The sequence below is a fragment of the Acomys russatus genome, chromosome 19, assembly GCF_903995435.1.
Source record: "Acomys russatus chromosome 19, mAcoRus1.1, whole genome shotgun sequence".
Lineage (NCBI taxonomy): Eukaryota > Metazoa > Chordata > Mammalia > Rodentia > Muridae > Acomys > Acomys russatus.
This window is the reverse complement of record NC_067155.1, coordinates 32746128-32760933: the sequence shown is the minus strand read 5'-3', so window position 1 is coordinate 32760933 and position 14806 is coordinate 32746128. Positions and strand designations below refer to the sequence as shown.

Here is a 14806-nt window from a genome sequence, read left to right as displayed (position 1 = left end):
GCTGTGGCTATAGATCAGCTGGTAGAGTGGCTGCCTGGAAGGGGTGCAGCCCTGAGTCTGATCCTCAGCACCCCCTAAAACGGGATGTGATGGTGCACGCCTGTCATCGCAGTTTGGAGGAGGTAGAGACAGGAGTTCAAGGCCATCCTCTGATACAAAGACAGGCTATATTCTATGTTGCCTGGAACTCACTCTGTAGCCCCAGTGCTTGTAGCCTTCCAGGCCCTGTGTCTTGTCTTCTGCTCCTCCTGCCTTGGTGGGCTGGTGGCCAACAGTCCCCCAGGGGGAGGGAGAACCACGTGAGGACTACAGGTATATACCACCACACTCAACTGGAGCACTTTTTTGTTTTGTTTTGTTTTTGAGACAGGGTCTCATGCATCCCTGGGTTAGTCTCAAACTCATTATATAACCATAGGTGCCCTTAAACTCTGGATCCTCCTGCCTCCATCTTCTAAATGCTGGGATTACAGGTGTGTACCCCCAGTATCCAGTCCATGTAGTGTTGAGGATGGAACCCAGAATTTCGTGCATCTAGCTAAGCAAGCACCGCTCCAACTGAGTACCATCACCAGCGGGGATTAAATCCACGGCTGGGGAAGAGGTCTGCCAAAGAACTATACCTCCAGTGACCCCTTTTTTCCCCAGCCCCATGTCTTTGTATTTTAAGATAACCTCATTAAATGACTGGGTTTCGCTTTTGTTTTTGTTTGGTTTCTCTGTGTAGCCTTGGCTGTCCTGGACTCGCTTGTAAACCAGACTGGCCTTGTACTCACAGAGATCTGTCTGCCTCTCCCTCCCGAGTGCTGGGATTTAAAGGCATGCGCCACCTCCGCCTGGCCACTAAGTGGCCTTTGTAAGGTAACCTTGAACTTCTTCCGTGGTGAGTGATAGGATTCAAGGCCTGTGCCACCATGACCAGCTAGAGCTGACCTTTTTGTTGTTGTTGCTGTTGCTGTTGCTGTTTTGGAACAGGGTGCTAGCATCAGACTCGCTGTATAGCCAAGGATGACTTTGAATTTGTTCCTCCTGCCTCCACACCCCCCCCCCAGCTCTGGGATTAAGGGTACCCCACCATTTCTAGGCTCCATGTGACTACTAAAGCATACAATTCAGTAGCATGTAGCACACTTGAAATTCTGTGCAACTAGCAGGGTGGTGCACACCTTTAATCCCAGCACTTGGCAGGAATGTGGATCTCTGAGTTCAAGGCCAGCCTAGTGAGTTCAGGATAGTCAGGGCTACACAGAGAAACCTTGTCTTTAAAAAACAAAAGAAAGGAAGAAAAGTAAAGCTAGACAGGCATGAGTCTGTGGGCGAGCCAGCAAGCAGCATTCCTACATAGCTCAGGCTGTAACTCCTCACTCAGCTGTGAGGTAGTGCTTAATACATGCACCAGCAAGCAAGCTGGTGTCCTTATTATTCAATTTCCTGTCTTAACTTCCCTAAATGATGGACTAAAGCTTCCAAGATAAAATAAACCCTTCCCTTCCCTAAAGTGCTCCTGGTAAGAGTGTTTTCTCACAGCAACAGAGATCTGACTGGGATGCCTAGCCACAAAATCTTTTCTTTCCTCTTTTTGCTTTTGTTGGGGCAAAGTCTCACTGTGCAGTCCTGGCTGGTCTCGAACCCGCAACCCTCTGAGAGAGACTGATCTTCTAAAAGTCCTTGGCCTTGCATCCCACCCAGCTCCTCTATGCCCTGATGTCCTGGGTCACCTGAGCAGACTGGAGGAGCTGCCGGAGTGTGACCGGTCACTTTCCCGGCCCACGACGATGGCCTTCCATGTCTTCCCGCTGAGCTCACTGGGAGTGACGCCTTGCCGGAAGTACACAGCTCGGTCCTCACAGCCGATACCCCAGACCTGGAACAAACAGGGATGCTGCTCAGAGGCACGCACTTGGAGCTCCTATCCCTTCCATCAGGTGCTGGGGAAGAGCAGAGGGCCCAAGAGTGCTCAAGAATGCTGCAGGACAGGTAAGCAAATGCACGCACGAGTCCCCTTATCATAGGGTATGCGTGAGTGTGTGTGTGTGTTAGGACCAAGATGTCTGGGGTGGGGGATGGTAGGTGACTGTAGAAATCCAATGCTACCATCCTGTATCCAGAATGCCCCACCCGTCCTCACTGGCGGACTGCCCTGGAGGGTCCTTAGTGAAGTGACCTTGAGCCAAGTAGAGGCTCTAAAACTTCCGCAGACCAGCCCCCAGGGCACCCTCCGACTCCTCACTGACCGTCGCTTGGCAGGTGGATAAGCCGTTTTAGAAGCCCCGTGGACCACGTGCCCATCTACCTGGTCATTCTGTCCCACATTCACCACTGTCATCTCTCCAACCATCTCAATCCAGCTGGTGCCGCAGGGGTTGTGAGAGTTGACCCCCCTCCGGAACCACACCTGGAAGATCAGAAGGAAGGATGCATCCCTGGAGACCTTGGACTGGAGGGATGGCTTAGAGGGTAAGAGCACTGGCTGCTCTTCCTTAGAGGTCCTGAGTTCAATTCCCAGCAACTGCATGGTGGCTCACAACCATCTGTGATGAAGTCTGGTGCCCTCTTCTGGCGGGAAGGCGTACATGCAGACAGAGCATTGAAATACACATAATAATACATAATAAATAGTTCTAAAGACAGATCTTTTAAGATAGGGGTATGTGTATGTGCCCACCTTGGCTTTTTTGAGACAGGGTCTTTCACTAACCTAGAACCTGCCAAGTAAGCTTGGATGGATGGCCTACAAGCTCTAGCAAGCAGCCAGTTTCCATCTCCCCAGCACACATGCCAGCATGCCCGTTGTTTACTTGGTCCTAGGGCCGGCCGGCAGTCAAGCCCTCATGACCACAAGGCAAAGAGTTTTACCGACTGAGCCACCTCCCAACCTGAGGAAGAACTTTTCATTGTGTTTTTACAGAATTGTTATTTTTGGGGTGGGGTAGGGGGACACGTGGCACGGCTTGCATGTGGAGGTCAGAAGACAACTTGTCGGGGTGGGTTCTCTCCTCCTGCCATGTGCATCCCAGCTGCTGAACTCAGATTTGTCAGGCTTAGTTAATGGCAGGCAACTTTACCCACTGAATGAATCATCTCACTGGCTGGCTCACTCTAGAAAATCCTTTTAAGGTACTGGGTTGATAGGAACGGCCCCTACATAGAGTTAGAACGAACTCATGAGGAGCCAAGGCTGGGAGTGGTGGCGCACACCTGTAATTCCAGCACTCAAGAGGCAGAGGCAAGTGGATTGCTGTGAGTTCAAGGCCAGCCTGGTCTATACAAAGAGCCCAGGACAGCCAGGGCTACCCAGAGAAACCCTGTTGTGAAAAAAAACAAAAAACAAAATAAAAAAATAAAAAATAAAAAATAAAAAAAAAGAAAGAAAGAAAGAAAAGAAAAAGAAAGAAAGAAAAAAGAATGACCTTATGACATACAAGGCCCTAGCTTTCTTCCCCCAGCACCACACAGTCAGGGAGTCAATAGACAGACAGACAGGCTTCACAAAAGCACATAAAATCGGCTAATTTAGCCAGGCATGGTGACACACGCCTTTGATCCCAGTACTCGGGAGGCAGAGGCAGGTGGATCACTGAGAGTTCAAGGCCAGCCTGGTCTACAAAGTCCAGGACAGCCAAGGATACACAGAGAACTTTATCTTGAAAAAATAAATCGGCTAACTTGACCGAACCTGCCTCTGTTGAGATACAAATGACAAAGAAGAAAAGAGAAGCATTTACGTGGCCGAGGTTGCGGGCATATTGGCTTCTGATTATCTGAAATGTGTGGCCTATGGAATAATAAACATGGCTGTGCAGCATTTTAGCCCAGGGGATATGAGTGAGGGTATGTATATAAGCCAGCATCAAACATTCTGCAGATGGGTGATGATTTCAATGGCAGAGAAGCTCACTGGGCAGGGGCAATGGATGGGGCTCAGTTGGTAGAGGAGCTGCTTGGCATGCAGGAAGCCCAGGGCTTGGTCCCCAGAACTTCCTCAACCAGGCATGAGGGCACAGGTCTGTAATCCGAGCAGGAGGGTCGGAAGTTTAAGGCCAGCCTCTACACATACTAAGTTTAGGATACCATCTCCAAAAGTAAAAAAACAAAAACAAAAACAAAAAAAAAAAAACCTCACAGGATTTATGCGAAGGGGTCTACATGACCCTCTCTAGGACAGAAACCTAGGTGTTGAACACTACCCAGTACCCATGCCAGTTCCAGCCCCCGACTCTTACTTTTCGGTCCTTTGTGATGGCCCAGACCACACTGACTCCCGCAGAGACGTGCATGATGCCATTTTCAGACCCAGGAGGCTCCACTATGGACCAGGAACTTCCTGCCAGTCCCCAGAGAAACCCAGGCAGCCTCCATCAGGCAAGGTTCTGGAGAGCAAGCACACCCGTGTCCTGTTCTGGGGCTGGCTACCTTTTGGGTTGTTCCGGCAGATTCCTTCTCTGACCAGAGCCTGCCCTTCCCAGAGGGTGGCCCATATAAGGTCGTGGGGCCCGCAGCTGATCTGGACCACCTCCCCTGGGGTTTCCACAAGAGACCAGGAGGAGCCTTCTGGGTTGGGGTGGCTGACATCCTCTCGATACCACACCTAGGAGGGGAGAAGAAAGCCCGGTATTTGCACCAGCAAATCTGTCTATCTTTCACACGTGGGCATCTTTGACACACTCACACACCTTCACTCTGTAGACCTCCCTTCACTCACACACCTTGGTGAGAAAATGCAAGCCTGGATTTTGATGGGCCTGGAGAGACAGACCCAAGTAGATTCCAGTGTCAGCATGGGGTGCTCATCAGCTCCCAGGCAGTCCAAGAAACCTGTGCCCCCTAGTGGCAATGTGCTCCCAGGACACCTGTCACAAGAGAAGGCAGGGTCTTGGTGGTTTAAGGGGGGGGGGACCCAATGTCTAAAATATCCACTTCTTTTGCTCTTTAACCTGAATAATTTCCATTGGACAACAGAATTATTCTTTCCTCACATCTTTGCCAACGATCCTATCTGCTATTTTCTTGATGAAAGCCATTCTGACCCCAGGGGGATGGAATCGCTAAGTAGTCTTGTGTGTGTGTGTGTGTGTGTGTGTATGTGGCGTATGTGTGCATGCTCACATTTGTGCACGATCATGCATGCATACAGTGTACAGAATGGGTTTTGTAGCTGGGACTGACAGCACACACCTATGCAACTGATCCATTTCAGGTAGAGGGAGGGAAGAATACTTCCAGAGAGCCATCTTCAGACCGGCACCTGGACTTCTCTGGTCTTGCCAACCTACCCTTATGATGGGCCCTGCAGGACTGGGCCTGGGTGGCCTCCCTTTTGCTACCAAGTAGGGCACTTCAGGGAATAAGCCTTTACTTTCTGGAGCACAGGGTCCTGGAGCTACCTATTATGGGTCACAGGAGTGGTGCTGGGTGACACTGGCTCACTGCTGATATTCAAGGAACACGGACACAGCTCTGTGGCCCCTGTCCTCTCTTTGCACCCAGGTGGGCTGCCTTGGGTTAGCACTCTCACCCTGCTTGGCTCCTGTTCATCATCCTCCAGCAAGGCTGAGAGGAAATGATGTTGGTTAACCTAAACCTGAGAGAGCATGAACCCAGCCAGAGATGAGCCTGCTAAAAATCATCCACTTTGGCTGTTCCGAAGTTAGTGGAGGCTTCTGGTTAAGGCAGGAGCAACTGACGGAGAATAGAGAAGAGCCGAAAACACGAGGAAGGCAAGACCCCATGCGGGCGAGCCTCGGGGGGTACCGGAGGCGGGGGGCGCCCCAGAACGCGCGAGAAAAGAGGCGCGCGAAAGAGACAGCCCCCACCACCCACCCAGCACCCACCCAGCCAGCGACCCACCCACCCACGCAGCCAGCCAGGCACCTAAGCCATATCCAGCAGCGCCAGCCACCGACGCATCCAGCCAGCCAGCCAGACCGACGCAGCCAGCCATCCACCGACGCACGCAGCCACGACCTACCCACCCACCCGCCAGCCACCACCAGCTACCCACCCACCCACGCAGCCAGCCAGCCAACCGACGGTCCGCCATCATCAGCCAGCCCATCCACGCAGCCACCCATCCATCGACCCACCCACCCACTCAGCCAGCCACCCACCATCTACCCACCCACCCACGCATCCATCCATCCATCTACCTACTCGTCCATCCATCCATCATCCATCCATCCACCCACTCATCCATCCACCCATCCATCTACCCACCCACCCACTCATCCATCCACCCATCCATCTACCCACCCACCCACTCATCCATCCATCCATCTACCTACTCGTCCATCCATCCATCATCCATCCATCTACCCACTCATCCATCCACCCATCCATCTACCCACCCACCCACTCATCCATCCATCCATCTACCTACTCGTCCATCCATCCATCATCCATCCATCCACCCACTCATCCATCCACCCATCCATCTACCCACCCACCCACTCATCCATCCACCCATCCATCTACCCACCCACCCACTCATCCACCCACCCACTCATCCACCCACCCACTCATCCATCCACCGATCCATCCACCCACCCACTCATCCATCCACCCATCCATCTACCCACCCACCCACTCATCCATCCATCCACCTACTCATCCATCCATCCATCATCCATCCATCCACCCACCCACTCATCCATCCACCCATCCATCCACTCACCCACTCATCCATCCATCCATCATCCATTCATCTAGCTACACACCATCAATCCAGCCACACGTCAGCCATCCACCCACCCACACATCCAAGGTGCTCCTAGAAAATGGAAGAAGGAGCTGGCAGGGAGCCCAGAATCTGTCCAGGGAGACAAAATGGATAGCATCTGAGCCAGAACCAGGCTAGGGGGAGAGACAGGTCCCAAGGCTTCCAGGGCAGGTATTGTGGGGAGTCTGCTAACTTTCTGCCTGGCTAGGAAGTCCCATTTCCAGGGACAGGAAGCAATGAGTTCTCTTTCTCCACCTTGGAGAACCCCTGCACCACTCCAGCCAGAGCCTGGCCTCCTTCACCATGTCAAATCTTGGCCACGGTGGCGGTGGCGATATGGACTTACCTTTCCCTGCAGGGATACAGCCCACACCGACAGGCGGCCCACAGGTTCGTCTGTGATCTCCCACCCTCCCACAGACAGGTCGTTGAAAGGGTCAGGGAGTTCCTTGGGGTCATCCTTTGAGGGGATCTGAAACAAAGGGGTACGAAGCAATGGCTGTCATTTCCTGGTGACCCATGCTGTGTCACTCTTCCACCTCTGCTTGCCTCTCCTCCAGTCCCCTTGGCTTGGTCCCTGCTGCCTGACTTCAGAAAGGAGGCAGTCACAGGACTGCAGGACTGTGTGTCCGCCCATGGACACTCAGTTCTCTCCCTTTTAACAGACACCAGACTCGAGCCACTGCTTTTGAGTTGGGTCATGGGGACAACACTAGGTACAGGAGGGAAAGCCTAACAAATGACAAGTTCTGTGCTAACCCTGACCTCCGTGTGGCCATCTCCCAAATGAGGGGACTTGTAGGGCTGGCTACCAGGATCTGTGGCAGCAAACAAATCAAAGGCCAGGTCCCAGGGTGGGTATGGTGTCCCCTTCTGCCCTGGTGGGGGGATGAGGATGCCGATCCTTGTGGCCCTCCTATCAGGGACCCCAAGCCCCACCCCCATGCCACATTTAGGTACAAAGACCTTGGCCCAGGTGTCCCGGGATTTGTATCTCCTATACCGGATCCACTTCCGCCTTCGCACGCACGAATTCCACTTCTTGTCTCTGGTGTAGGTGGCAGGGAAGTCCATAGCGTATGTCCATCCCTGAAATACCAAGGTGGGACCCTTATATGTCTTGGTTGGGGAGGAGGCAGATTCTGAAGAGATGGGAAACGTAGGGAACAAAGGGAGGGAGGCAGGGAACGAGGAAGTATGGTGCTTAATCCCAGAGCAAGCAGAGGTTGGACACCAATGGGGACGGTAGCACTGGGGGACAAGCTGAACCCAGGGGGCAGCCACTGAGGGTACTGAGTTCACCTACCCCTTTCTCGGTGGGCTCCCCTCCAAAATTCTCATCCACGTACCAGTCTGACTCCCACTCCCAGTGTGGTGAGGGCAGCGCTACCCCATCCAGCGGCCGATGCTGGAGCCCACTCACGTCACTCCACGACCAGCGGTCACTTGGCAGAAGCTTCTCACAGAAGCCTCCCATGGGGTTCCAACGCTGAGGCCAGGGGACACACAGAGATGGCCTTAGGGATGAGCCAGATGGGAGCGGACCCAGGAGAGGATGTGGCTCCAGGCCTCAGGGTACCACTAGCTCATCTCTCCAGGATGGCAGACAAGTGAAGGCCTATGCGGGATGCCGGACCCAGGATACTTTTCAGGAAAGCCACAAGGCCCCACAGGCTGGAGCATCCACCCAGCACCACTGTGCTTGGAGGACACAGGATGGTTACTATCCATCCTGGGCTTCTGAGTACCTAATAATCCCACCCTCACGTGAACCCAGATGGCCTTCCAGGTCAAAGACACAACCAGGCCTCCAGCTCCAAAGACGCTGAGTACTGTAAAACTAAATACTATGTACATACATACATATGTATGTATGGAGAGAGAGAGAGAGAGAGAGTGTGTGTGTGTGTGTGTGTGTGTGTGTGTGTGTGTGTGTTTATACAGGTGCATGTGTGGGAGTCAGAGGACAATTCTTGGGAGTCAGGTCTCTCCTACCAGTGTGGGATTAGGGAATGAAATGACTAGTCAGATGTGTATGCAAGCGCCTCTATCCACTGAGCCATCTCACTGGCCCCAAAACTTGGGATCGATCTATCTATCTATCTATCTATCTATCTATCTATCTATCTATCCATCCATCTCTCTCAGTGTTGACGGCTGAGTCCAGAGTTTCATACATGCTAGGCAGGTACTCCACCGTGCTCCCAGGCCCAAAATTTAGAATTTTTGTTGTTTGGGGTTTGTTGTTTTGTTTTACTTTTTTTTTTTTAAAGATAGGGAGTTAATATAGCTCAGGCTGGCCTTGAGTCCACTATGTGGATGACCTTGAACTTCTGATGCTCTAGCCTCTGTCTCCCCCCTGCCCGCCCCCCCCCCCCCCCCGCTCCCTCATGCTGGGATCGTAAGTAAGCCCCACTATGCTCACTCCGTCAGTGTAGTTCCGGAGACTGTAGAGGCATGCATGCTAGGTAAACACTCTACCAACGGAGCTAAATTCCTAGCCTTCCCCCCACCGCACCCCGCCAATTCCTTTCTGAGACACAGTCTAGCTACGTAGTCCAACTCGGCCTTGAACTCACAGCTCTCTCGCCTTGCCACAGCCTCCCGAATGCTGGGGTTACAGGAGTGTGTTACAGCTCCCAGGGCAGCTTAGATTTTAAGCAATGAAGTAAATGACGTGGGGCTGGGGGAGACTGGAGTCCCAGCCCAGTCCTCGGCTCATTGTAACTAGTACTGCTGACTCTGCCTCAGCAATTCCACACACACTACCTGATTCTCATAGGCCTCCTCCCGGTGGCGGATGGGCACATCACTGGAACACACGTACAAGTAGACCTGGTTGTCACAGGCGATGCCCCAGCAGCACTGAGTGGCCGCACTGACCCGCTTGAACTCCATCTGGACATCCTTGCAAAGCTCCCAGTACTGGCCGGCTGTGGACAGGGTATACACTCTCCCAAAGAGGTCCACGGCCCACAGCACAGAGGTGGGCATGGCCGCAGTGCTGTGGGAAAGTCAAGAGGAAAGGATCAGTGTCATTGCCCCTGGACCAAGGACATTAGGAGAGCCGTGTGTGTGTGTGTGTGTGTGTGTGTGTGTGTGTGTGTGTGTGTGCGTGCTAACTGTATCATGCCACACATGGTAAAATGAGATCTCAAGAGACAAGCCAGCTGTCACCATAACAACCAGAAGCAAAGCGTGTCTTCCAGTATAAACTTCTTTCTTCACCTCTTTTTCATTCTCATTATGGGAATGCTTTGACTATTTTAGTTTGAGACAGGGTCTCATGTACCCCTGGGCTTCTGATCCTCCTGCCTCTACTCCCCAAGAGCTAGGGCTACAGGTGTGCACTACCACATCCAGTTTATGTGGTGCTACCTAGCATACAAGAAATGCTGGGGTTCTATCCCCAGCATCTTACAGACCAGCTGTAGTGGCTCATGCCTGCAATCCCAGCGTTTAGAAGGCAGAGTTGAAGGCCCGCCCGGGCTACATGAGAAGCTGTCTAGAGAGTCTATCTTGAGAACTGGAGCTACTGGGAAGATAGGTAAGTTTATTTAGGGACCTTCAGGCTGCGCCAGGCTGCTCTACTCTTGCAGCCGGCCGTGGGCACGGGGGCGCTCCAGAAGGCACTGCCAGTGTGATGAGGACTGGAGAAAGAACAAAGCTGAAAATAGGACCATCTGCCTCAGGCAGAATCAGCTCTTTTGGAACCTAGGGAGTTCGGCAGACATGAAAGCTCGGGCTGCACAGAAAGCTGGAGGCAGGCAGGGCCTAGGTTCAAGAAACGTCAACTACCTGAAGTAGAGATTCCAGGAGGGAGACTGGCCACCAGAATGAAGTGGTGTTCTCTCTTTTTTTCCTCTCTCTTTCACACACGCACACACACACACTCACACACGCACACACACACTCACATGCACACCCATAGGGGCGAGGTAGGAATCAGTATACTAGCTTTCTGGGATCATCTGAAAAGTGTCTCTGTCTAGAAACCTTAGTTATGGCCCAGTGGTACTTCCTTCCTCCGGGCCAGGCCTGAAGGTCTCCTTACCCCCTTCACAGTGACTAAGAGTGTTTGTTTGTTTTCGAGACAAGGTTTCTCTGTGTAGCCCTGGCTGTCCTAGACTCACTTTGTAGACCAGGCTGGCCTCGAACTCACAGTAATCCACCTGCCTCTGCCTCCCAAGTGCTGGGATTAAAGGCGTGCGCCATTACGCCCGGCTCATGACTAAGAGTATTAAGGGTTGCCAGACTCCAGAGCACCAGAGTTTGGGGCCTGGCTGCATTGCTTCTTTTCCTCATCATTTTTGTTTTTGTTTTTGTTTGAGACAGGGTCTCACCCAGCTCAAGGAGGCGTCGAACTCACCGTGTAGCACAGGATGATCTTGAACTCCTAGCTCCAGCACCCACATGATGGGTTTACAGGTGTGCATCCCCACAAGTGACTTCTAACGTCACTAAAGCGAACCACCCTTCTCTGCCTGGATGGTGTGTGACAATGTGTGAGAATCAGAAAGGGATAGTGACTTACTTCCTAAGAGCTAAATGAGGTGACACAGACCCAGAACTAATGACAAACCCGTATCCAGCATGATCTCTGTGACTGCCACATCCATCATTTTATCACGTGATACAAAACCATTAATTGCTCGTCTCAGCTTTTGTTTATATGTTTGAGTAGAGGTCTTGTGTATAGTCCAGGCTGGCCTGGACCCCAGAGTCTTTCTGCCTCAACCTCCTTGTAATCCTAATTCTAGGATTACAGGCTGTCTGCTGTCTCACCAGGCTCCTATCTCTTGAGGAAAAAAAAAAAAAAATCAAGCCAGAGGTAAGCAACATAGCTCAGTAAGTAAAGGCCATTTACCAGCCAAGGCTAGCGACATGATTTCAACCTACAGACCCCACAAAGCAGAAGCAGAGAACCAACTATAAAAGCTGTCCTTGGACTACTAGTATGTGCACACACAGACACAAAGTATCAATAAATAAAATTTAAAAGTAATTGTCTAAAAGCAAAATATGCCCACAGTGGTGGCACACGCCTTTGATCCCAGCGCTCGGGAGGCAGAGGCAGGTGATCTCTGAGTTTAAGGCCAGCCTGGTCAACAGAGTGAGTTCCAGGACAGCCGAGGCTACACAGAGAAAACTCCTGTCAAAAACAGAATAAAACAAAAACCAAAACAAAACCACCACACACACACACACACACACACACACACACACACACACACACACACACACACACAAATAAGTAAATAAATAGAAAGACAACAAATTTTAAGGCAGCCACTGTATGGTGTGCATTAGGTTTCAAACCTGGGACACAAGGCTGAGGTGTCTATTTAACATATCGAAGCGGCATTGGCTTCCAGGTTCCCCTTGCATCCCTCAGTCTATACCGGTTCCAGGGCCCTCCTGGCTGGCATATCCCATCTTAAACTTCTCCAGCCCAGGGGCCTGGGCTGCCCTTCCCTATATAATCCAACCATTTTGGTTACCCATCTTCTTTGTGTCTTTGGTCCTCCTGGCATCATAACCTGCTTCCCCTGTCTCTCCCCCCCACCCCCACATGGCTCAGGCACTCTAGACTCTCCCAGATATCTCTGCCTCTGTTCTCCTCCCACATCTCTATAATAAACCTCTTCCTCCACCACATCTAGGACCAGTCATATTTTTTCCTTTTACCTCTTTCTTTCTTTCTTTCTTTCTTTCTTTCTTTCTTTCTTTTTTTAATTCATCACATGCTGGTAGGTCCAGCATGTGAGGCAAAAACAGGATGAGGAATTCGAGGCTACATAGTAAGATTCTCTCTCAATGTCTCCCCCATCAACAACTCAGAATTCCAGCGTATAAATAGTCAGTTAAGTCAAGCTGAGAAGGGTGAAATACATTTGAGCCACTCTCCTTCAGATAAATGACTAGGCAGCAGTTTACTTTCAGACATAATTGACCCTTCCAGCCAGTTAGTGGAAGAACACTCGGCTTCAGAAACAGGATGGGGTGGGGCTGTGTTTACAAACCCCCTTTCACTTGGGGACTCAGGCAGCAGTCACTCCTGAGCTAAAGGCCATACAGGGTAAACATCCTTGGCCAACCACAACTCCTTTGTGCCTCCAGAGGATGCTCCCTCAACTTGTCACATGCCACTTCCTGTGAGATCACCGCCCAACCTGGCTCGGGTCACTGGGTCACAGGACTCTTGAAGTGGGTGTGTGGAGGCCTTGTGTGATGCTGGGATCCTAAGATGTCTTTGGTTTGCAGAAGTGAAGGGGTAGAGGGCACAGATGCCATGGAAGCCACCTCCACTTGACCATGAACCTCCAAAAACAAGTGTGGCGTGGCCTGTCAGTAGTTTGGTTGAAACGTCTCACCACCACAAAAGCCACCTGCCTTTCTGGGTCAGTTTATTCACAGGTCCCTACAGAGACTGAAAACTAGCCTGCTGTGGTGGCACGTGCCTGTCATCTCAGCACCTGGAAGGGTAAGGCAGGATTGCTCTGAGCCCAGGCTAGCCTGGCCTACATAGTGAGCCCCTGTCTCAAAACAATAACAATAACAACAACAACAGCAGCAGCAGCAAAGAGGGGGCTGGGAAATGGATTAGTTGGTGATGTGCTCACCCGATAAGGAGGAGGACCTGAGTTTAACCCATGTTTTTAAAAAAAAGAGTGTATGGGCATGGGAGGGGCATGGTCAGCCACATGGCTGATCGGGTAAAGTTACTTGCTGCTAGGCAGACAATCTAAGTTTGATCCCTGGGATCCACAGGACGGAAGGAGAGAACCTAGCAAGGTGTCTTCTGATCTCCGCAGGTGAGCCAGGACACACACACACACACATACATTTAAAAAAAAAAAAGAAAAGAAAAACCACCCAGGGCAAGCAGTGGGTAGCAGCTGCCCTTGAGGCCACAACAGCCCAAGGAAGCATCGAAACCTTGATGTCTCCGATCTGCCTTGGGACTCCCCCTTGCAAGGCTTCGGGGTTTTCTTTTACACCCTCATCCCTCTCTGGTGGTGCACTGGCTATTAAAAGTTGTTTCCTGACTGCCAAGTGCAGGGACTACTCAAAAGCGATATTGGGTTAAAAGAGAGGAGAGGAAACAGCAGAGCTTGTATAGAAGTAGGGGTGGGGGCCTTCCTGGAGAGTCAACAGAACTCGCCCAGCCCCAGCCAGCGGGCAGGATGCATCCTGGCTTCCACCCAGTTCCTGCACTTGGGCGACAGGTGGGTCCCCTGCACCGCCATCAGGAGCATATGTCCGAGCTGTAGGGCCCTGACCATCTGTCTACCTAATCCCAGGGCAAGCAGCTTTGCTCCCAACAATGTCAAGGGCTACAGACAGGCCCCTGGGGACGGACGCTCCGTTTCTCTAAATCACGTAGGCTCCAGCGACCGGCTTCTTCAAATCTCTGCGGTCCTAAGGTTGCGCGGGGGTGGAGGTTGGGGGGTGCTGAGAAGCGGGTCCCAGGGCCGGCGTTTAGGGGTTCCAAGGCAGAGGTGGGGGCGGTGCCTTGCAGGTGTGCAGCAGAGAACACAAGTATAGTCCCCGTCCCTTCCTTGGTTGCCCCAGCAGACGCAGCCAATGGAGGAGAGGGAGCGGGAAGCTGACGGGGGGGGGGGCATCTTTGCTCTGCGCCACCCAATCTCCCCGATTGAAGCCCCCACACCCTGTCACCGATGCTACCGGGACACCGCATTACACTTACCTGGGCCCACGCCCGGTGGGGCGGGTTTCAGGTGGATGTTCTTGAACTCCTAGGATATAGCTATGCCCGGCCCTCCCCCAGCCTCAGGCGAGAGGGCGGGCCGGAAGCAATAGTCAACTCAGCGACGATTGGCCAGACTCAGAGTGACGCACCTGCTTGGGAGCTCAAGATTGACTGCTTCCCGGGACTGGGATGGCGCGCATGCGCACTCTCGAGGCTGTGCGGGGTCCGAAGGCCGGCGGTTCGCTGCTTGTGCGGAGATAAGGCGCGGATTGCTGCGTCCCCTTCCCTCTCAGGACTCGGCTTCTGGAGTGGTGCAGGCCGGTGTAGACGCGAGTTCTTCAAGCAAAGAGGAGGGGCGGGCCGGGAGCATGTTGGAA

General features: G+C 52.3%; 1 protein-coding gene across 1 annotated transcript in view; it reads right to left on the bottom strand.

The window, feature by feature from the left end:
* The window catches only part of Tecpr1 (tectonin beta-propeller repeat containing 1), a 29891-nt gene extending 15334 nt beyond the window's left edge, over nt 1-14557 (bottom strand). The window contains exons 1-9 of the mRNA XM_051162980.1: nt 14427-14557; nt 9485-9719; nt 8022-8204; nt 7682-7804; nt 7062-7187; nt 4414-4588; nt 4224-4324; nt 2294-2395; nt 1719-1864 (exon numbers count right to left, since the gene is read on the bottom strand). Of these exons, the coding sequence (XP_051018937.1) occupies nt 1719-1864; nt 2294-2395; nt 4224-4324; nt 4414-4588; nt 7062-7187; nt 7682-7804; nt 8022-8204; nt 9485-9709 (1181 nt within the window). The 5' untranslated portion in view covers nt 9710-9719; nt 14427-14557. The remainder of the gene's footprint in view (nt 1-1718; nt 1865-2293; nt 2396-4223; nt 4325-4413; nt 4589-7061; nt 7188-7681; nt 7805-8021; nt 8205-9484; nt 9720-14426) is intronic.
* Nucleotides 14558-14806: the final 249 nt, after the last annotated feature.